Raw genomic sequence first — 24706 nt, forward strand, 5'->3', positions numbered from 1 at the left:
AAAAAGAGAGAGAAAGAGAAGAACACAGGTGCAAGGGAGAAAAAATGACAACGAATAAACACCTTTCAATAACCTTAAATGTAAGTGAATTAAATGTTCCCATTAAAAGCAGAGGGTAGCTGAATGGATAAGAAAACATGACTGCATATATGCTGTCTACAAGAGACCCACCTCAGAACAAAAGACCTACACAGGCTGAGAGTGAAAGAATAAAAAAAATATTCCAAGCAAATGGACATAAAAAAAAAGCTGGGGTAGCAATACGTATATCAGACAAAATTGACTTCAAAATAAAGTCCATAAGTAATAGAGACAAAGAAAGTCACTACATAATATTTAAAGCACTTATCCAGCAAGAGGATATAACTCTTGTAAACATATATGTACCCAACATAGGAATACCTAAATATATAAGGAAAATCTTGGAAGACTTTAAGAAGGAAATGACAGCAATATAGACATCATAGGAAATTTTAATACCCAACTGTCAACAACAGAACAACAAAAAGATCAACAAAGGATATTGTGGCAATGAATGACACCCTAGAGCAAATGGACTTAATTGATATTTACAGAGCATTTCACACCAAAGAAGCAAAATACGCATTCTTTACAAACACACAAGGATCATTTCCAAAGACAGACCACATGGCAGAACACAAAGCAAGCCTCAACAAATTCAAGAAAACTGAAATCATATCAAGCATCTTCTCAGATCACAATGTCTAGAAACTAAAAACCAACCTTAAGGGTGAAACTCAAAAACATTCAAATACATAGAGACTGAATAACATGTTATTAAATATGAATGAGTTAACAGTGAGATCAAGGGAGAAATCAAGAAGTATCTGGACACAAATGAAAATGAACACACAACAGCCTAAAGCCTATTGGACACAGCAAAGGCAGTCCTGAGAGGGAAGTTTATCACAACAGAGGCCTACCTAAAAAAGATAAAAAAATCTCAAATAAACAACCTAACCAACCCTACATCTAAAAGAACTAAAGGAACAAAACAAAACAACAACAAAAAAAGGCCAGAGTGAGAAGAAGAAAGGAAATAATCAAGATCAGAGCAGAATTAAATGACATAGAGTCTAAAACAACAATTCAAAGGATCAATGAATCCAGGAAAAGATAAGCAAAATTAACAAACCTTTAACCAGGCTCATCAAGAAAAAGAAAGGACCCAAATAAATAAAATTACAAACAGAAGAGAAATAACAACCAAAAGCACAGAAAACAAAGGGTTGTAAAAGATTACTATGAATAACTACATGCAAAGAAATTGAACAACCTAGGCAAAGTGGATAAATTCCTAGGAACACACAATCTTCAAAAATTAAATCAATAAGAAGCAGAAATAGACTGATAACTAGTGAAATCAAAGCAGTAATCTGAAAACTCTTGGCACAAAATATGACTAGGACTGGATGGCTTCACAGATGAATTTTACTAAACATTCAAAGAAGGACTAGTACCTATCCTTCACAAAAAATTCTTTAAGAAAGAAGACTCCCAAACTCTTTTTACACAGCCAGTATTGTCCTAATTCCAAAACCAGGTAAAGATACAACAAAGAAAGAAAATTATAGGCCAATATCTGTGATAAACATAGATGCCAAAATCTTCAACAAAATATTGGCAATTTGGATCCAGCAATATATTAAAAAGCTCATACACCATGATCAAATGAGATTTACCTCAGGGATGCAAAGATGGTTCAATACAGGTAAATCAATAAATGTAATACACCACATAAACAAAATGAAGGAAAAAACTACATGATCATATCAGTAGATGCTGAAAAAGTATTTGATAAAATCCAGTACCCATTTATGATAAAAACACTCAACAACGTGGAAACAGAAGGAGCATACCTCAACATAATAAAAGCCACACACAAGGAACCTACAGCCAATGGGCAAAAACTAAAAGCTTTTCCCTTAAAATCAGGAAGAAGACATGGGTATCTGCTTTCACAACTCATTCAACGTAGTACTGGAAGTTCTAGCCATAGCATCAGACAAGAAAATAAATAAATAAAAAGCATCCAAATTGGAAAGAAGGAAATAAAACTGCCATCACTTGCAGACGACATGATGGTATACAATGAAAACCCTACAGACTCCACCAAAAAACTATTCAACCTAATAAGTAAATCCAGCAAAATAGCAGGGTATAAAGTCAATAACAAAAATTGATGGCATTTTTGTACACCAACAATGAACTATCAGAAAGAAAAACTAAGAAAAAATCCCTTTACTATAGCAACAAGAAAAATAAAGTACCTAGGAATAAATTGAACTAAGGGGGTAAAAGTCCTGTACTTAGAAAACTATAGAACGCTGAAAAAAGACAACGAGAAAGATACAAATAAATGGAAGTATATACCATATTCATGCATTTTAAGAATTAACATCACTAAAATGTCCACAGTACCTAAAGCGATCTATAAATTCAATGTAATTCCTATTAAAATATCAATAGTATATTTCACTGAACTAGAACAAATACTTCCAAAATTGTATATGGAACGAAAAAAAACCCAAATAGTCTCAACAATCTTGAGAAAGAAAAATAAAGTTAGAAGGAGCACAATACCTGGTTTCAAACTATACTATAAGACTACTGTAATCAAAACAGTCTGGCACTGGCATAAGAAGAGACATACAGATCAATGAACAGAAGGGAGAGCACAGAAATAAACCATGTCTCTATGGTCAATTAGTATTTGACAAAGGGGGTATAAGCATACAATGGAGTAAAAATAGTTTCTTCAATAAATGGTGCTGGTCCCTGGCTGGTATGGCTCAGTGGATTGAGTGCCAGTCTGTGAACCAAAGGGTCACCAGTTCGACTCCCAGTCAGGGTACATGCCTGGGTTGTAGGCCAGGTCACCGGTAGGGAACATGCAAGAAGCAACCACACATTAATGTTTCTCTCCCTCTCTTTCTCCCTCCCTTCTCCTCTCTCTAAAAATAAATAAATAAGATCTTTTAAAAAAATAAATAAATGGTGTTGGGAGAACTAAACTGGTACATGTAAGAAAATGAAACTAGATTAGCAGCTTGCACCATACACCAGAATAAACTCAAAATGGATAAAAGACTTAAATATAAGTCCTGATACCATAAAAGTCCTAACAGAAAACATAGGCAGTAAAATTTCAGATATCCCAAGCAGTAATATCTTTGCTGATATATCTCCTAAGCAAAGGAAATAAAGGAAACAATAAACAAATGGGACTACATCAAATTAAGAAGCTTCTGCATGGCTAAAGAAACCATCAGCAAAACGAAAAGGGAACTGACTATATGGGAGAACATATTATATTTGCCAATGATACTTTGGACATGGGTTTAATCTCCAAAATATATAAAGAACTCATAGGGCTCAACACCAGGAAGACAAACAATCTAGTTTAAAAATGGGTAAAGGACCTGATAGACACTCTTCCCAGGAGGACATACAGATGGCCCATAGACATACAAAAAGATGCTCAACATCACTAGCCTTCAGAGAGATGCAAATTAAAACCACAATGAGATACCACCTCACACCTGTCAGAATGGCTATCAATAAATCAACAAACAACAAGTGCTGGCGAGGATGTGGAGTAAAGGGAACCCTAGTGCATTGTTGGTGAGAAGGCAGACTGGTGCAGCCACTATGGAAAACAGTATGGAATAGGCTCAAAAAATTACAAATCAAACTGCCTCCTAACCCAATGATTCCACTGCTGGGACTATATCCTAAGAATCCCAAAACACCAGTTCAAAAGCACTTATGCACCCCTACATTCATAGCAACACTATTGACAATAGCCAAGTGCTAGAAACAATCTAAGTGCTTGAAACAGCCTAAGTGCCCTTCAGGAGATAAGTGGATCAAAAAACTGTGGCACAGTTACACAACTGAATACTATGCAGCAAAAAGAAGGAACTCCTACCTTTTGTGACAGCATGAATGGAACTGGAGAATATTATGCTAATTGAAACAAGCAAGTTGGTAAAAGACATACTATATGATCTCATTTATAAGAGGAATTTAATGAATAAAATAAACTAATGAACAAAACAGAAGCAGATTCATGTAAACACGGAACAGACTGACAGCAGCCAGATAGGATGGGGGAGGGGATAAGGGTGGAAAGAAGGGGAAGAGACTAGTCAAAAAACATGCATAAATGACCCACGGACATGGACAACAGTATGAGGACTGACTGTGGGAGCGACAGAGAGCCTGGGAAGAGGAGGGAAAAAGGCGAAAAATTGGGACAACTTTAACAGAATAACAATTTTAAAAAACCTAATAATGTATTAAACAAAGTCATTAAAAAGTTATAAAAAATATCAAAAAAAAGAAAAGAAAGTAATCCCACAGGGGGATCTCATCATGAATTCCTAAATGGGCAGGACATGGTGAGTATTCACACCCCGGGCATATAACTGCTTTAGTAAAATGGTCTATCTTTGCCTTAAGTCAACCCTGTCCATTATTTCCCTGCACCTAGGTGAACACACCTGTGAAATGCCTGTTTTCAGAACCACCCTCCAGAGAGCACACAATCTTCTTAACTATCCTATAATCCAATCCCCTGCCTTGTTTCTCTGACTTTCATGTCTTTAAATTTCTTTAAATTTCCTCTTTAATCCCAAATGCATCAAAGAAGCTGAAAAATGCCATTCTGGGAAGCATTTTTCTCAATCTGTTGAGATCTTGCTTCCAAGCATGGTTCAATTTGGTTTTTATAAAAATTTTCCAAAAATTTTGAATTTCTTATGTCAACAATATACAAAATGCACTGAACATAAAAGAAAGTGTTAAATGGACTTCATTCAAATTTAAAACATCAAAAGACACCATTAGGGAAATAAAAAAAGAAGCCATAAATTAGGAGAAAATAGTCATGATGTACATCAGGCTAAAAGCTCATATCCACAATATATAAAGAACTCCTACAAATCAATAATATAAAGTCTAACAACTCAATCTGAGCAAAAGATATGAACAGACACCTCACAAATAAAAGGACAAGGCCAGAGCCATCTGCTATCATGGTGTCATTTGCTGAGCAGGCCTATAACCTTGTTAAATATGACTGCCATTTAACTCTTCTGAACTTATGTCCCCAGGATCAGAAAATTATGGACAAGCAAGAACAAAACGTGACTAACCACTCCCCACAGCCACAGGCAAATAACACTGGAGCAAACTGCAGCTTACACAAAACCAAACAAAATCTCCTGTATTGCAATGCCTATAACAGCCCAGTAACCCACATAGAAACACACCCCTCAACCCTTTATACCCAATAAAAGCTCAAAACCCCAATGCCTCAGGGCCAGAATAATTCTCCATGCCTCGCCCCTTTCCTCTCTTGGAAAGTGAACAAAACTTTTCCCTCTGCATTTCCCTCTCTTTGTGAATTCTTTCACAGCCCATGTCAACAGCCACCCTAACAACAAATATGAATGACCAACATGCACATGTGCTCCTCATCATCAACAGTCATCAGCAAAATGTAAATTGAAACCACAATGCTACCACTGCCACTCACTAGAATGGCTACAATTAAAAAGAACTGCCAATACCACCTGATGGTGAGAATATGTAGCAACTAGAACTTTCATAAGCCATTGATACAAATATAAAATAGTAAAGCTACACTGAAAACAGATTGGGAGTTTCTTATAAAGTTAAATATATATATAGTCTAATTCCAATCCCTAATATGTACCCAAGGAAATTAAAACATACACTCACAAAAAAAAAACCACCCCTCACTGTACAAGAGTGTTCATAGCAGTTTTACTCATTAATAACAAAACAATAACTCCCCCAAATGTCTATCAACATATTAAAACCTGTGGTATGTTCATACTACTGAATACTACTCAGCAATAAAAAGAAATGAACTACTGATACATACTTTAACATGAATACATCTAAGAAACATTGAGTTTAAGAAGCCATTTGAAAAAAACTAGACATTATATATTTTAATTGCATTCATATGAAATTCTAGAAATGGCAAAATTACAGTGAGAAACTGGAACAACTGTTTCCTGGCAGGGGGTGGGGAGAACTGACTAAAAATAGGCACAAGTGTTCATGTAGGTAGCTAGAGATTAATAAAGGAAGGGGGAAAAGAGAATCAGACATCAAGAAGCCCAATCCAGTAGGAAACAACAGCTTCACACACTCCCCTGGGGACTTCTAAATCCCCTAAGCAGGCAGAAAGGATCGTTAATTGGTCATTACTGAGGGACGGATAAAAAACACCAGCAGAAATTCCTCTGCTGGGCACACACCCAGTAAAAGTCAAGAGGGCCCCGGGGTGGTCCTGCTAGTGCATCATGCCGCAGGAGGAACACAATGGTGACCATAAAGGCCGGTCAGTCCAGCCTGGGAAGAGGATCAGACTGGATGAGGGGCACAGAACCCAGGAGACCTAGCAAACGGATTGGTTAGAGGGAGGCAAGCCCACAAAAGTTTGGGAAGTTGATTGGTTGGTTTAAAGAAAAGCCTGGTTCCTCACAAACCTGAAATAATACAGTTAACCAAACAAAGAAGCACTCTCTCTGCCCCCCAATAGCATGCACTCACCCTATTCACGTGTTTTCGCTCCACAGAAGCCATGTGGCCCTAGCAGCACGTGGTGGTAGCCACGCAGGCATCAAACAGGCTCCAAGCCAAGCCTGGGTACTGGGTACAGCAAAAGAACAGCTGGAAACTGGACTAAGCTTTGAAATGGACTAAACTTTGGCATGGCACAGAACCTCTGGACACTGGCCATATTTCTGAGCCTGATGAAGACAAGGTTGGACTTTCTCAACGGCGAGACAGATGGAGATGAGATCCTGGGAACCTGAATGTAGCCTTCTATTTTTGCCCAAAATAAATCTTACCACGCCACAACCTCCCGTACATAGGTCCCTGGAATGCTTTCCTTGTGACTCTGAAAGAACGTGATTTCTAACTGGCAAACCAAGTAAACTTACGGAGTGAGGAAAATAGTCTATATCTTAATTGGAGTGGTAGATACAAGTTTGTCACATTCATAAAAATTTGCTGAACTCATTTAACAAATTCATTTAAAATCATTACATTTTATTAAATGTAAATTATACCTTTAAAATGGTAAAATTAATTGACTGTATATAATAGTCACACAAGAAATACAAAAAACAAATACCTTTGTCCACCTGCAAAGCTTCACCCCAGAATGGCTCCCAATCAACTGATAACCTAAATGGAAAAACAGGGAACACAAAATTGAATTGATTCAAAGCCTCATATCAAACAGTGATTATAAAACAAGCAAAATCATTTTTCTTTGCTTAAATAATGATAGACAACAACCCAGTGGCAGAAAACATTAAAAGTTTAATTCACTAGGATGACAAAACAATTTAAAATGTACATGCACCTAATAACATACACTTAAAATACACAGAGCCAATAGGCTAATCCAAAATCACAGGGAGAGATTTTAACAACTCTCAGTATCTAACAGATCTCACAGACCACAGTCAGTAGAGCTCCAAGATCTACACAGTAAACTAAGTCAAGGGCACATAGCACTGCACTCAACAGCTATCGAAATGCTTTTCAAAGATGCAAGAAACATTTATAAAAATTAACTGTATGCTGGGCTATTAAATAAAAGCTGTATGCTGGGCCAATATATTTCAAATGAATCAGAGGGGCAATAGGAGGTTAAAATGAAGAAATATTGCCCCCAAAAAGTGGAAAAATCAAATTCTAGGACCTACAACTTAATGTAAATTCTCAGCACCACTCTATAACCTACCATTTAAAATTTTGAGTCATGTAAGACTTGAAAAGCATGGAAAAACCATTCCAAAGTAATCATATTTCCTTTTATAACAAACTAATAGAGAAAACAAGTAGAACATTCTGATTCCAGAAACATTTAATAAAGCTTCCCATCAGGCTTCAAGTAATAAGCCATAACTAGCATGAGTTTCTTGCACAAAAAGACTCTTGACCTGCAGACAAATAAGGCAAATGGAGAAACACAGTCTGGAGGATGGCACAAGTGGATCAGTGTCTGGTTAAACACCCATGCTCACAGTGTGATGTTTAATGGGACAATGTCACTTTGGATTGTAAGTCTCTAGTGGCAACATTACAGGGCTCTGTCTTTTATCCTCCACATTTACGTAAACATCCTGAATACAAATAAACAAAGCAGTATTTATCTAATTGAAGATGAAACTGAGTCCAACTGAATACCTAATCTCATACAGAGAATAAACATTTAAAAGATTCCCAGACAAAATTCTAGTTTTTTTGGACTCCTACATTATGTGGTATTCATATCACTATTCTAGAAACCACACTATTATATTATATTATATTGATATTAGTTCTTTATATCATTCTCTCTCAAGATACAGAGGGTTCTACAAAATTTTGCATTTAGATAGGTATGAAAAAACCTGCACAGTACAGAATGGAGAAACCTGTGGCTGACCACACGGAGATAAGCCAACATTACGCAGTCGTTGAAAATCATAGTGCAGTATTCTGCTTCTAAACAAGATAGAATAACAGATGGTGCCCTCTCCCACCAGAAATACCAAAAAATGGACAAAATATATAAAACAACAGTTTTCAAGATAAGACATATCAAGCAACAAAGAATGGTGATCTCAGAGAGATGGGAATCAAACAAGGCAAACCCTACCATTACCCAATCTTACCACCTTAAAAGTTTCCAGTCCCTGCGGCAGGGAGGCAACTGCCAGCGCAGTGTTCTCCCTTAGTTGAGGACATGGGAGAGAGAGTATGAAGAGCCCACGTGGCTAGAGTGAGCAGGATGGAGTACCTGAGAGACAAAAGCTACCCAGAGACTGAAGTCAAGAGTCTGCAGGGGAACCCTACAAGTATTGTACTTGTGTACTGCTTAGTGCATATGTGAAAGAAAACTACCCATGAGTGGGAACAAACCGTACTGACGGGATGAGAGGTATGACTGCTGCTCACGGTCAGCTGGGAGCTGTGCCTGTTCCTGCCAGCCAGACAGGAAACCTCAAGATTCGCAAGGCATTGGGCAGAGTACACAGGAGTATTTTGCCTCAATAAGGGGAAATAATTACGGTAGCTATGTACAAAGCTGTATCTGTTCTCACCTAACAAGTCATAAAAGATCAAAAGGCTCAAAATTATTTCCAAGTAACTTGTCTTACTCCCAGAACAAAACTCAAGAATGTATACGGAAATTCAAAAATATCTAACACCCGATAAGGTAAAATTAGATCTGACATCCAAAGATTACCAGCATGCACACAGATAGGAAAACATGACCAATAATGAGGAAAATAACCCAGCAACCAAAACTGACCCAGAAATGACCCACTTGTCAACAGATCAGAACATTAAAACAGTTATGACTGTGTTCCCTAGGTTCGAAAAATTAAGTAGAAACATAAAAGATATAAAAAGACCCAAAATGACCTTCTAGAAATGAAAACTACACTATAAAACTACTATAAAATATATACTAGATAGAATTAATGGAAGATTAAACATTAGGGAAGAAATGATTACTAAATTAAATTTGGAAACACAGCAATGGGAACTATCCAAAAATGGAAAGTAGGACAGAAAAAAAAAGAATTTTAAAAGGCCTAAAGAGCCCTGGCTGGCGTAGCTCAGTGGGTTGAGCGCGGGCTGGGAACCAAAGTGTCCCAGGTTCGATTCCCAGCCAGGGTACATTCCTGGGTTGCAGGCCATAACCCCCAGCAACCCCACATTGATGTCTGTCTGTCTGTCTGTCTGTCTGTCTCTCTCTCTCCCCCCCCTTCCCTCTATAAAATGAATAAATAAAAATCTTTAAAAAAAAAAAAAAAAGGCCTAAAGAGCATCAGTGAGTTCTAGGTCAATTTCAAGTGGCCTATGATACATGTAATTGGAATCCCCAAGGAAGAGGAGAGAAAAGAGGTGACAGAAAAATATTTGAAGAAATAATGGACAAAATGTGTCCCAATCTGACTAAGTCTATAAATCCACAGAACCAAGAAGTTCAAGAAATCCCAAGTAAAAGAAACATGAAGAAAACTACCTTGAGACACATTATGAGACTGCTCAAAATCAGTACTTTGGAGAAAATCTTCCAAGTAGCAAGGGAGTGAAGAAAATTACATTCAAAGGTCCAAACAAAAGATGACTGCAGAGCTCTCATCAGAAGCAATGTGAACAAACAGCAGGACAACAAGACAATAAAAGTCGTCAACCTGCAATTCTATGTCCATTGAAATATCCTTCAAAAATGAAGGCAAAGTAAAACCTTTTAGAGATATACAAAAGCTGACACAATTCATCACCAGCAAATGTACACTGTAAGAAATGCTAACATAAGTTCTTCAGGAAGAAGAAAAAGGTTATCAGAGAGAACTCAGAGCTACACAAAGGAATGAAAAGCTGCAGTAGTAAATATATAATTTGTTTCTAATTATTTAAATATTTAATAAATAACTGACTAAACCAAAACAAATAATAACAATGTAGTATAGCGATTAACTTATAACTTATAACTTATGTAAGGAGTACAATGTATGATAACAATTGCACAGAGGTTGAGAAGGAGAAAAAAGTATACTACTGAAGGTTGCTCACTATGCATGAAGTGGCATACCACCACACAAAGACATTCTTTGATATGACAAAGAGATGTGGTATAAACCTCAAGCAGCCACTAAATAGCAAAGCAGTGCAACACCTGATAATCTAACAAAGAATATAAAACAGAATTATAAAAAAAATTACTTTAAATAGTCTATATATCCAAATTAAAAGACAGACTTTATATATATTATATGCACAATATTTATAACATTTATACACATATATTACATATATATAATTGGTATATTCTTATCGGTCTCCTCTAACAGGCTAACAATGGTTCTTTAAAGGAAATACTGCACTACGTTTCTCTGCATTGCCATAACTGACACATAAAAGGTTCTCAATAAAAACAGAAAGAGGGAGGGAGGGAAGTCAATCTATTGTCTCCCAATTCTCCTCTCTCTTCTACAGAAAACCAGTATTATTTGTACATTCAACTACAGCCTCCTTAATAAGGAATGACCATAAAAATCCAGACATACTTCTAGATAAAACATTTCTAATTAACGCAGAGTAAAATCAATATTTTTTCTGTATTTAATAATTTTCCCTTAATAAACAATGATCAGTAAAGAAGCCGGTGATGGCATTTTCTGTCTGCCTACCTGAGCCACACAAGATGCTAACGTCCCAATAAATCAAGCCAAGAGGAATGTGCTGGCCCAGCCGGCCAACACACAAGTGAGTCACAGATACAGGACAGTGACTCCTGAGACGGCCACACTGATACAGTAACACAAATGCTGGGCGACAGAAGGGCTCCATTACCCACTTTCCCCTTGGCAATCTTTATTTTATGCTTCTGCTTTTAGGTATCAAATTAGAATGCTTAAGGACGTAGTATTATAACAATTCTCAAGGGTTTTCACCTTGTTTAGTAAGAGCTTCTCGGAGAGCAGGAGTTATCATAGCTCTTCTTTCACCGGCTTCCTTCTTCACCGTGTTCCTGAACAAACCAGTTTTCTCTTCCTGCTGCTCCTTTTCTCTCTGTATTAAAATAAAAAGAATGAAAGCCAGAAATGGCAATGTGCAATGAAAATAACAGCACAACAACCACGAACAGGAAGCATGGATAAAAAGCTTCATTGTGAACAATGGCCCACAACCCTGTTCTCTCGAAAGTGATCATGTTTCCACTCAGTGATCTATAGACAAGCCAGTCCTTTTTTTTTCCTCAAAAAAGTAACTACATACTTAAATACATACACCCACAAAACATAAATTAATAATCATGTATCTATATGTCAAATATTTTAGCACACTGAAGCAAACCGCTGTGTAACTTCAGCAACTCATTTCCTTGAGTTTCAATTTCCTCACCTGAAAAATGGGGAACGTAGTATCTATACAGCAGGAAGGCAGTGAAGATTAAATAAAACGAAATCACCTGGCACAGTGCCTGACACTTAATGGAGTTCAGTCAATTATAGCTATTACAGGTTATTGTCTCTGCAACCCCAAATGCAAGTCAAAAGAGTACTCTGGGCTGCCCAAACAACCATATGCCCAGCAACCAAGTCATTCTGCCACCTCCACCGGCTGCCCCATTGGCTCCTTTTAGAAGATCCCATGAGGAAAATTTGTCTTCAGTGACAAAAAAATCTGAAGGATAAAACTGATTGCATTTCCTTCTGACTCTGGCCACTAGAAAATTCCACAGTACACCTCCGATCATTGTATAAGGTCTCGCACCATGCGTCTCTTGTAGTTTCTGTAAATGGCTTCAGATTATAAAATGACTCTCATCCACCCTTTGCACTGATTTCTCCCTCTCTTTCTGAATCTTATTATATGTATATACCTTTTTTTAAATTTTATTTATTTATTTTTAGAGAGGGAAGGGAGGAAGACAGAGAGAGAGAGTAGAGAGAGAGAGAGAGAAACATCAATGTGCGGTTGCTGGGGGTTATGGCCTGCAACCCAGGCATGTACCCTGACTGGGAATCGAACCTGCGACACTTTGGTTCACAGCCTGTGCTCAATCCACTGAGCTACGCCAGCCAGGGCTATATGTATATACCTTTTTAAAAATTATCACAATGTCTTGCTGGAAGATGGTAGAGGACTAATCGATATTTTTGAAACAACACACAAAGCCTGCACTACACTTTAAAGAAATCACTCATCAGACCTAAGAGCTACAGAAATTCAAAACAACTCACGTTGGCAGCAGCCCTATCACCAAGCCCTAGACCACCCTCAGTGCCTGCCCATTTCCAATGTACAGCCCCCAGGGAACCCATGAACAGACTCACAGTAGTACCCTCTCTGCCTAAAAATGAAAACACCTCACAGATGACAATGTGTCTGTGATCCACACCAAACTAATACAGAAGGGAGGACAGTTCCTGTTTGAAGCTAGGCAACAGGTGATAGGGATTCACTGTATCATTCTGTCTACTTTCGTGAAGGTTCAGTGTTCTCTATACATAACATGTAAAACAGATTAAACATTTTTTAAACAAAGAAAGGTAAAATGATTAAATTCAGAGTTAACTTCTCTACCTCTGTTATTTTAGCAACTTGCTCTGAAATAGGGCATCCATAAAAAAGCACTTTAGTGTGGTGGTTGCTGCAAGGACAGGGTATAAGGGAACTAAATGGTAATGGAAAAATATATAATAAAAATTAAAGAGAAGCACTTTCAAGAGTCAAATGTACCAAATGGGAAACAAACCAAGTTAGTCTGATTTGTCCTAAAGGTCAGCATTCTAAACCACTGAATATAATCAAAATGCAAAGTTAACAAACAATTCAGCTTCTGTTAGTAGAGTTCTCAACTGCACATTTTCAGATGGAACTGAAAAAACATACAAACAAACATCAATCATTTGTTCTTATCTATCATAAAAGTAATGTTTGATGCTGGACATTTTTAATAAATTAGAAGGATCCAGTTGTTATTTTAAGATATTTTTTAAAAAAAGAATCCTTTGCTTTTTTTTGAAGTCTATTTCAGACCTAAAATCAAAGAAGTGAACCAAAAAGGAAGTCTTGTGGTGAAGCAAAATGAAACCAACCTTGACCTTGACCGCATTTAAATGTCTCTGAAATAATTCCACAGCAAGTTACTGTAAGTCCCTATTAATGATGCAAGAAATGAAAGGAGGTGGCAGCATTCACTCTGGAAAGGCACTGTCACCACAAAACATCATCAGCTGATTTGCTTATCACAAAGACCACATAAACCAAAAACTGGACCCAGCCCATGACACTGGCCTCTGGCCACTGTGCTCAGAATTCTATAGACACCATCTTATAACAGAAAAACCCTTCTGACCTCTATGAAATTAATATACTCTTAAAAGAATGGCAATGGAACACAGTCTGTGTCCCAGCACTAGAGGAATTATCTATTATAAAATGTGAGTGTAGATACTCCAGAATCAATAATTTAGACACAAAGTTAATAGAGAAAGAGATCAGAGGCTGTGATTAAAAGTCTTGAGCATTCAGGAAAAACAACATTCATCATTCTTTGCCTATATGGAGTTTAGTCCTATCTTCCATATGCAGCAGCAACTTCATTTCTGAAAAGAAATACAACGGTTCATAACACTCCCAAAGGAAGTCAGGGCACCATTCAAATTCTAATCCCAATCTCCTATCTGCAGACACTGTTCACTGTTTGCCTAGATCATAACACTAAAACAATATAACAAGTACTAGAACCTATGAATTGTTATTTTTTTATAGCTGTTACATAGCCTAAGCAGAAATAAATAAAGATCCCAGAACTGGTCAACCTTTCTTTATTCCTCTCTCTCCTGCACACCAATTTAACAAGGTTCTCATTCCCAGCAGCACCTTGTCCTCCGCATCTGCAATGCCACTGCTTTTGCCCAAAGCCCTGGTTTCTTCTAAGGGAAAACTGCAACAGCCGAACTAAATGGTCTGCCTGTGTCCAACCCCTACTCATACCCCTTCCCCAGCTCCCAAACCCACTGCACTTGCCTGGAAAGGAAACACTTACCCTCTCCAAGTTGCTGTTTCCCAACATGCAAAAGAAAACCTGATTATGAGGTAACTTCCTAGGCACTTGAGAAAATGAATATAGATATGTGAAAAGTTCTTTATAAACAAAATAGGCTATATGAATCTTATGTAATAATGGGACCAAAAAGTAGTACTAATTTTTTTAAAGACATTACACAATGTCACTTAACTCATTTTCACACCGTCACCCCAGAAACCACAGTACTACCCCAAAACTGCCTACGATAGAAACAAGGCAAAAAGGTCATTTGCTAAAGATCTTAAGGTAAAATGCCATCTGGCTGGACGATGCCAAAAAGGTGCTTTGCAACAAACAAGCTTTTCATTACCAAAGCATACATTTCTTCTACGGGGGAAAAAAGTGTTCTTGGTTGTTCATTTAAATCTGTTTATTTTATTGATCCTCGTTTACCATCAGGTAATACCCTTCCTTACCAATTCACGCAGAAGACGTTGGATACCAAATCTCCAGGTCATTTTTCTGTACAGCCAGTCTGTCTAAGCCTGGAACCATGCTACAATAGGGTGGGCATTCAGAGTGAATGTTGGCCAGTAAATGAATAAATGACTCAAAACCACCAGGCAGCTATTTCTAGCTCTAGAAAAAACAGATCTCACTTCTTTCAGTAACTCAGTCTAGATCTCACAACTTTCAACATCAGAGTCTTCTGCAGATGTAATTAAAACTCTACCTGCTGCAATTTAACCCCACGTCTACAAGTTCCTCTCTCTCTCTAATAAAGGAATCCCCTACATACCACTCACTCATCAGAGCTCAGTTTTTAAATGACCAGTTTTCAACAGGACTCAAAGCTTTTTGTGTGCACTAGGTTTTAAGGATGCTTTGTGAACTTTTTGAAGCAGTTTGACTGGGTGTGTCAAGAGCTTTAAAATGGTTTCCTCTGGCTCAGTGATTCTATTTTGTATAACCTGACTTAAGGAGTTCACTATTAAGTTCACTATTAAGGAGTTCACGGTGAGCAGGCTGATTTACAGGCAGTGTCTTGAAGTTGAAGGGATGTCACCTTTTGTTTCTGTGAAAAGTCAAAACACTGGAAGCCCTAAAAATAATTATGAAAGGAGAACTAGCTTCATTTTATTCCACTGCTGTACTCTGCAACTTTATCATCGAAAATGGACACACGGAAATCCTTTTATAAATGGAACTAGTTCTCCGGTGAGTAATTACCAAGCATTCACCATTTATTTCCAATACTGATGATACTGATATCACTGTTTGTCTGCTTAACCAGAACATGCTGTGGGGAGTACTTAGCAATATTTACTTACTGCAGGAAAAAAAAATAGCAATCCCCTTTACATTTACAAATCATCATAACATGAGAGAAATAGAAAATAAGCAAACTAAAACCATCAGGCCCTTCCTGACTCATGGTTCTCCAGCCATCTGACTTTGGGCAAACCGCTATGCTTCTCTCAGCCCGTTTCCTACCCTGTGGGATGTGAAGATGACAGCAGCATGGGTACCAGGGCCATCGTGAGTGCTGAGTGGGATAACCCCATGTGCACTCTGATTTCTGCTAACACTATGGACCTGCACGCTGGAACATCCTCCCTCCCCACGCCCCACCCAGTTATCCTATCCGATCAAGTGAACACCTGGTTTCCCAATGCCATTAGAATAAAGCTCACGCCTGTGACAAAGCATGAAAAGGCCTCCAGGGTCCTGCCCCATCACTTCTCGGCCTTTGGGCTAAGATCAGGTGCAAAATCCTGCCCTTGCCTTCTTTATTTCACATCTCTACACATCCCCATCCCCTCTCAATTCTACACACACAAAACTGTTTATAGAGTTTCCCAAAACATGCTATGCTCCCTAGCAGACCATCCCCTCTGTATCTGTCCTCCTAACCTTCCAGTGTTTCAAACTCTAGCTCTCTTGCTTTTGAACATCGCTCCCACCCTTCAATTTCTATTTGGCCTTAGAATTACTGTCTTAGACCTTGCTACCAAGGCAGGGAGGTAGACACTGTGGTGCTATACTAGTTGAACCAAACGCAGCCCATTTGAAGACACCTTTTTATACAATAACAGTTAATAGTTACCAAGTACATATTCTGTGGCAGGTAAGAAAGTAAAGGCTTTAGATGGATGAATTTATTTAATCTTGTGTACACTGAGAAAGAAGATACCTATCAAGGATTCCTGGTGGCTAACTGGCTCAAAGTTAAATGCAGAGCTGAGAAGCAGTTTCTAAACAGGGGCCTCTCAGGCAAGCTGCACTTCACAGAAAAGCCTGCACTGAGCTGCCTGCCTGCCTGCACTGTGTCCCTGCAGTCTGAGCCGGCCCTTACAAAGGAGCTCCTAGAACCATATTTCAACCAATAAGACAGACTTTCCCTGTGTAATCAGGGCCACACAGCTATATCCCCGTTGGCATCATCACCAACCAATGACAGAGGCTCCATTCTAAGCAATAAGGCCAGTGCTTTTTGGGCCAAACTGTGAGTATTTGGAGTCCTCATTTACATGAGGACAGACCAATCAGGGACTATGGGCAATCAGGGAAGTCCCTCCTTTCCTCTATATAAGTCAGCTCCCCTTTGGTTCTAGGAGCACACTTTCCCTTTCCACCCAAAAGTAGATTATTTCCCCACTGGAGTCTCAATGCTAAATACATCTCACAGGACCAGAGAGGGCCAGACTAAGGCAGAGCAGAACAGACCAGAGTGGCACAGAGCAGAGCAGAGCAGGCAGAGCTTTCTAGCCAGAGAGGGGTCTCCCCCAAGGGTTGCCTCACAGTGGTGCTGTCCACATCTATGCTGTTTCATAAGTGAGCTGTAACACCGCTGAGCTGTTCCACAGCTTTGCAGTATCACAATTGAGCCATTTGCATTGAATAAAGTTTCCTTCTTCACCACACCCCAAACTGGGGGTTCCTGTCAGTGTTGAACTGGTGCCGACAACCATCGGTTGACAATCTTCCTAACAACGTCAGAAGGCAGTTGCTGTTATTATCCCCCACCTTACAGATGAGAAAACTGAAGCACAGAGAATGAAATTACTTGCCAACAAACACACAAGCTGAGATAGCATGACTCCATTAAAGTCAGTATTATTCAAAAAGAGGTCTTATAATAGCAGTGTTTTGGCCCAACTCTAGAGCCAATGCTCTTAAGTACTAGAGTTTCCTCCACAGTAACAACTCAGGCAATCTAGGTGTGATGCATAACAATGCTCAGGCAGAGAGTGGCTCAGGACTACGTGTGAATGAACCCCAAAGAAAATGCCAAAAAAATCTGAAAAAGAAGAGCCAAGTAGTCAACATCCATCACTGAGTTTAGTATATTACATTAGTATATTGGTATATTATTACATCCAATATAAAATGAAAACAAGACATATTTGGAAACTCTACCATAACCAAACAATAATGCAAAACAAAATCTGGTGTTTTATTTTCATGTCATAATGAAGTTGGAAAAAATGTTTTTTCCCAGATCGAATGGTTTATGAGAGATTTTTTATTAGAAACCTGAAACATCATAAACCAACTTCTTAAAGTTAATGAAGTCCAAAATCATTTCATTTCAAATAATACTTTAGATGGATGCCCAATTTTTTCATTAGTGCTTTTCTCCAGTGCCCTCTAATGGACATAAGATAAAAGTGCTCTCTAATGGAAATAAGATAAAAGAGCAAAGAAAAAAATGCAACCACCTATTATTCCAAACTCTTATTGTATACTTGAAATTTGCTGAGGTTAGATATTAAGTGTTCTCAAGAAACACACACCAAAAACAGGAACGATGTGAGGTGGTGCATGTGTTAACCTGTGGTAATCATTTCACAATGCATACATGTATCAAATCATCACATTATATATGACCTTATCAAAAATCACATTGTAGAACCTAGACTGTATCTATCAGTCAAGCTTCAACAGAGTTGGGAAACATTCCAAACTCTTCACCTACTACATATAAAGCTTTAAGTATCTTAATTTGGTGGAAAAATCCAGAAATCTATCTAAATCAGTTATCTCAGGCACTGAAATCTATCCTGTTTTACCACTGAAAATTACTCAGATTTTTAATTAAAGGGCATAAAATTATACATTTGTTTTGATCTAGTTAGTATATCAACTTGGGGAAAATATAACCTAAAGATACTAATATATTTTTAATTTAATATGTACTGTATTTTTTTCTATCACCATTTAGTCCCCTTATACCCCTCCCAGCAGCAATCACCACACCGTTGTCCATGTCCGTGAAGCCTTTTTCCTTTTTGCTCAATCCCTCCATCCCCGACCCTCCACCCACCCCCAATAGCTGTCTATCACCTGCTCTCCATCTATGAGTCTGTCCCCATTTTCCTTGCCAGTTCTATTTGTTCATTAGATCCACATATGAGTGAAATCACATGGTATTTGAGAAAATACAAATACATTTTTTTAAAAGTAAAAATGGTCTAGACCAGCGCTAATTATAACAGCAGAAAACCTGAAACTGACTAAATGATCAACTCTAGAAAACTGTACAGGCAAATTTAAAATGTCTAAGCAAACAAACTTCTCATCTTGACATCTGTCAGGCTCTTAGAGACACAATGCACTGTCATGCACACGTCTCATCTGACTCACACAACTCTGTCAATTCTGTAAGGAACACAGAGTTTGCAGCCCACATTTCTCAGGCGAGGGGATTAGGGTAGGGAAATTAAGATTAACAAATTACAAACCAGCTGGGTCAGGCCTGGAACCTATATCCACACACTTGTCATTTTTAAAAGCTCCTTTGCCATGGTTTCAAAATATAAAAGCTACTAAAAATGACAAGAAACAATACCAACACATAGAAGTATTAGGAGACAAATAAAAAACTGCTACAACAAGAGAATAGATGGTAATTTTAAATTCAGAAAATAATTTTAGATATTATAGCTCATCAGAATATTTACTGGTTATGAGCTTTACAATGGAAGTCAAACAACTCAACATAGAAACGAAGACAGGACAGTGTGTAGCAAAGAATCTGGTCTTGCCCAAAGAGAAGTCCAGCCTTTGTCCCCAGCTCCTGGAAAGTAACCTCTACCAGGGGTGTCCCACCTTTTGGCGTCCCTGGGCCACACTGGAAGAAGAGTTGTTTTGGGCCACATGTTAAATACTTGCAACACGTAATCATAAGAAAATCTCATAATGTTTTAAGTAAACTTACAATTTTGTGTTGGGCCACATTCACAGCCATCCTGAGCCACATGCGGCCCATGGGCTGCAGGCTGGACACCCCTGCAACCCTTGTAACTTCCTGAGTCATAAAAGTACCTATTCCGGCGTTCATGGTGGGCCCCTCAGACTGCACTTGCACTTGACAGCGAACACTAACAAGGTGACTCAGGCCAAAGCAGGGATGGAGGACTGGAGACTGAGTGCAACCACACAGACAGTCAGTCAGTCGGTCGGTCCTGCCGACCCAGTGAAACCCCAGCAAAAACACCGAAGCTCAGATGAGTTCCTGGATCGGCAATACTCCAGGTGTGTTGTCACACACCGATGCTGGCATGGTAACATGTCCTCGGGATAACACATGAATGCTCTCCGGACTCGGCTCCGTGTCTCTTCCTTTGGCTAAACTTCTGTATCCATCTCCAGCAGCAAACTGCAACCATTCACACAACTTACTGAAAGACAACAGCTTTCAGTAAATTGTGTGAATTTTTCTAGCAAATCCTCAACCTGAGGATAATTTTTAGAAATCCCCCACATTAGTGTCACAAGTGAAAGCAGTCTCGGGACTGTGCCATCAGACTCTGTAGTTTGTCTAACTCCAGGCAGACAGAGAGAGATGGCTGACAGAAGAAAAAAGAAAAGGAAAAAAGTATTGAATCTCAAGCAAAATTAAATGTAAATTAAAATCAGATTATTATTTTTCAGGTTGTCAAGATTTAAAAGATTGGTAATACCATGGGGTTGGCAAAGTAAATAGGCATTCTCAACTCTTTCCTATGCTGTAAGAAGAAAATGAAAATGTTTTCAACTTTTTACAGGACACTTTTGAAATATTTATCGAACTATAAAATTTCCTTTGATCTAGAAATTTCAATTTTACAAATTTATATCAGCCACAAAATACATAAGAACAAGCATGTTCATTATAGAAATTAGAAAATACCTAAACATTAATCAACAAGAATCAAATTAATTATAGGACATAACTGTGGATTGCTACATAAATATTAAAAGGAATTAGGTGGAGCTATAAGACAGAATTGTCACGTTAAATGAAAAAAGGCAGTCTGTAAACTTAAGACTACAAAATGATACCATCTGTGTAGCCAAAAAAAGGAAAAGAAAGAGAAACAGTTATCTACATGGGTGTGGTTTTAAGTCAGTAAGTACACAGAAGACTACTGCCAAACTGTGAACTGTGATTACCTGTGAAACGCAGACTGAGGAAAATAGGGACAGAAGACTGCATTCTTTGAATTTTTGAAACATATGTAAGCAGGGCATTAAATTAAATTCTAAAGAAAAAGTCAGATCAAGTTATAAATTTTCAAAGAAAACATCTAAAAACCAGTTTAACAACTTTAAAAACGCCTCATTCACATCCAGGATATAAAAGGGTAGAGAGTATGGAGATAACAAGAAGGGATTTTTAAAGATTTCTTTGGAGAATGCTGGTAAGGTATTTTGAGTTCCACTCTCTGCCTCAACTGGAGAGAGGCTGTGGGGGTGGGTACCTGACCCTACCTCAAGCCCCAGGGAAGAGGTTCCAAAAAGGCCCCTTGAAGAAACTGCTGTTACTCTGGCAACTGAGTGTGAATGACTCCTGCCCAGGAATCGAGAGAGCAGAGGACTAACTGACTAGTTGCTTCAGCAAACACTGCTGCTAGGTAGGAACCAGTCTGTCCTCCCTGAATAAAGAACTCAGGAGTGGTCCTTCGGGAGCAGGGTTGGGGTACGGGAGACCTTCAATCCTGACCAATGGCAACTAGAGAAGAGAACAGATAACAGACCTCAAAAAAGGGAATCCAGAGATACGGGGCTCAGAGAAGGAGTAAGCAACCATAAGATGTACGCTTGCTCATTGCAAGGGGTCAGATGGGGAGACAGCCATGGACAATGTCTTCAGGGAAGCAATGGAAAAGCTGCCTGGAAGAGTCCATTTTAAACACCTGGTGAGGAGAGAGCGCACAAAGTCATCTTATGACAGCGCCAAGTAATAATTTTCCAATTTCTATCTCTCTTGCACACCTCCCATCCACTCTCCAACTCCTAAAGTGATCCAAAATGGAAGCTAGCAGATAGGCCAGAGAATAGACAATAAATAGGGGAAAAGTTCACTTATAAATTAAATTAGAAACTTTAATTATAGTTTATTTAGTATTACTTAGAATTACACAGGACTATACATTCTACTGCCAAATTAAGACTTAGTACTTTGAAGTGCCCATAATACTTTATTTCCAAAAAGAATCAGAAAAGTCATGGAGTCTGCTACAGTTTTCATCCTGTGCAGGCTGGAAGGGACAGTAAAAGTCAAAATAAAGCAGCTTTTGTAACTTCCAAAAATAATCTCAGTATTCATTACCTTTACAAGATTTTTCAGTGTCGCAGGCTCGATTCCCAGCCAGGGTACATGCCTGGGTTGCAGGCCATAACCCCCAGCAACCCCCAGCAACCCCACATTGATGTCTCTCTCTCTATTTCCCTCCCTTCCCTCTCTAAAAATAAATAAATAAAATCTTTAAAAAAAGAGAGAGAGAAAGAAAAGAAACTCATCAAACGTGTGTCTTTTTTTAAAAAAAATTATATATATATATATATATATATATATATATATATATATCTTTTTCTGTGAGATCCTTTGCTGATGTGGCTCAGTGGATTGAGTGCCAGCCTGTGAACTTCCAACTGGGTTGGATTCCCAGTCAGGGCACATGCCTGGGTTGTGGGACAGGTCCCCAGTAGGGGGCGTGTGAGAGGCAACTGCGCTCCCTCTCTCCCTCCCTTCTTCTCTGTCTGATAATAGATAAATAAAATCTTTAAAAAAATAAAAGACTTTTCTGTGAGATTTTCAAATGAGGTTATAAAGACTACATGAGAATATGATAAACATTTTCATAATAAAATAGAAATTTAGATGCATATAAAACAAAATTTAAGTAAATATTTCAAATACTGACAGTGATTTTTCTGGGGAGATGGAATTACTGGTAGGTTTTTGTCCTTTCCCTCTTTTCTAAATTTTCATTATTATAGGTATCTTTATTTATAGTAAAAAAATTAACTAAGCAACATTAAATAAATGTTCAATTTATTCCCTTAAATTATCATTTGTTATAGTATGGGGCCACCCCAAGTAGAATCAGAGGGCCCTCACATTATATGCAAGAAATACATACTTAAGACCTTATATAATGCAAAAGTGTTCATTCACCAACTAGTCCTATCAAAAAATAGAAGTTATTCTCAAATGGCAGTATCTTTAAAAGTTCATAATTCAGTTGACATTGGTGTTTTTATTTTGTTTGGGGGGCATTAGGGAAAGTAGTTCCCCTCACACCTTCTATTTCAAACCCTATGAAAAGTTGAAATGTACGATAAAGACCCATATTCTCTTCACCTGGATTCACTACTTTTGCTTGATTATTACCCATCTATCCATCCATCAGTGCACACATACATAAATAATGCACCTGTGTGTATGTGTGTAAATAAAAGTTTGCTGAAGCATTTGAAAGTACATTGCAAACACCATGGCACTTCACCCTTAAGATACTGCATTATTCATCTAAAAAAGACATGATCCTACAGAACTATAATACCATTATTAAAATGAAGAAAAAAAATTAAATCCAATATTATCTAATAAAAATTCATTTCAAATATCCTCAAATGTCCAGACAATGGCATTTTCTCTTTGATTCGAGATCAAAGTTTACACAATGTATTGGGTTGGTCTTTTTTAAATCCTAGAACAGTCCCACCCCCATTTTATTGTTGTTGCTATTGTTTATGATATTGACTCTTTAAAGAGCCTGGCCAGTTGTCTCATGGGCTGTCCCACATTTTGGATTTGTCTGCTTATTTCCCCATAAGATGATTCAGGTTAAAACATTTCTGACTCAACACTACATAGACGATATTGTATACATCTTGCTACACATCATATCAGGAAGTGCCTAAGGTCAAGTTTTAATGCAAATGATGATGCTAAATTTATTCTTTGGGAGAGATAGGAGTCACCTAATCACTCCACTTATAAAGGTACATGTTTCCATTTGTAATTTGTAAATAATCTGTGGGCTATTTTTTTCCACTATCTATTTATTTTTTGGCAAGTCTCAGTGGTGGTGTTTCAAGGATGAAGACTATGTAAATGACTGTTCCCCAACATTTCACCCAATCCTTGTTTATTACACTGGGGATTGCAAATAGGTGATTTGACAATTCTGTCATGGCTTGTATATTACCTGGAAACTTTCTGCAAAGACTTTCTCCCGTGCTTCCCCTTTGTTTGTGTAGCACAAGGATTGATTTTTTTTTTAACTTGATGTAACACAATCCATTGTGTTCATTATATAATCATTACACTCATCTTTAATGCTCAAAATGTCCCGAATTTGGCCTGTGGGAAACTCTTCCAGCTGGTTCCTATGTCCTTTTGACATATCTCCATCAGTCACTGAGGACCTACTGGTTCAACAAGATGCTCCAGGCCCATCTATCTCCCATCCCCAAACCTGAACCAACCATTTCTCCTAGGAGCCCTGGTTCCTGTCAGTGGGAAATGATATTTAGAAAACAAGATTTGAGTACTTTGTTTCTAGGTCTATGGCATAATAAAGAACAATCTGATCTTTGTCCCCAGGTCCTGGCAAAGAGCTTCAAAAAACGCTGGCATTTCCTAACTGATAGAAGTGTCTCTGTTATGCTAATGAGGTGACTCCTGGTGGGTGGCCCTTGAGAGAGCTTTAAGATGGGGACTGGGAAAGACCAACCACAAAATGCAACTCTGGGCCCACTGAACCTCCAGGAAGGGGAGGTTGGTTGGAGATTGTGTTCAATCCTATCAAAGTG

General features: G+C 38.2%; 1 protein-coding gene and 1 long non-coding RNA gene across 3 annotated transcripts in view; both read right to left on the reverse strand.

Moving 5' to 3' along the window:
- LOC114503588 (S-adenosyl-L-methionine-dependent tRNA 4-demethylwyosine synthase TYW1) overlaps positions 1–24706 on the reverse strand; it is a 172415-nt gene that overhangs the window by 126090 nt on the left and 21619 nt on the right. For both annotated transcript variants that reach the window (XM_036020853.1, XM_028521249.2), the window contains exons 8-9: positions 11532–11649; positions 7202–7254 (exon numbers count right to left, since the gene is read on the reverse strand). In XM_036020853.1, coding sequence (XP_035876746.1) covers positions 7202–7254; positions 11532–11649 — 171 coding nt within the window. The remainder of the gene's footprint in view (positions 1–7201; positions 7255–11531; positions 11650–24706) is intronic.
- On the reverse strand, positions 11653–13507 carry LOC118499553. Its single transcript, XR_004902048.1, has 2 exons — positions 12683–13507; positions 11653–12463 (listed from the first exon to the last, which is right to left on the reverse strand). It is a non-coding gene; the product is annotated as an uncharacterized LOC118499553 (long non-coding RNA).

This window comes from Phyllostomus discolor, chromosome 3, assembly GCF_004126475.2.
Source record: "Phyllostomus discolor isolate MPI-MPIP mPhyDis1 chromosome 3, mPhyDis1.pri.v3, whole genome shotgun sequence".
In the NCBI taxonomy this organism is placed as follows: domain Eukaryota; kingdom Metazoa; phylum Chordata; class Mammalia; order Chiroptera; family Phyllostomidae; genus Phyllostomus; species Phyllostomus discolor.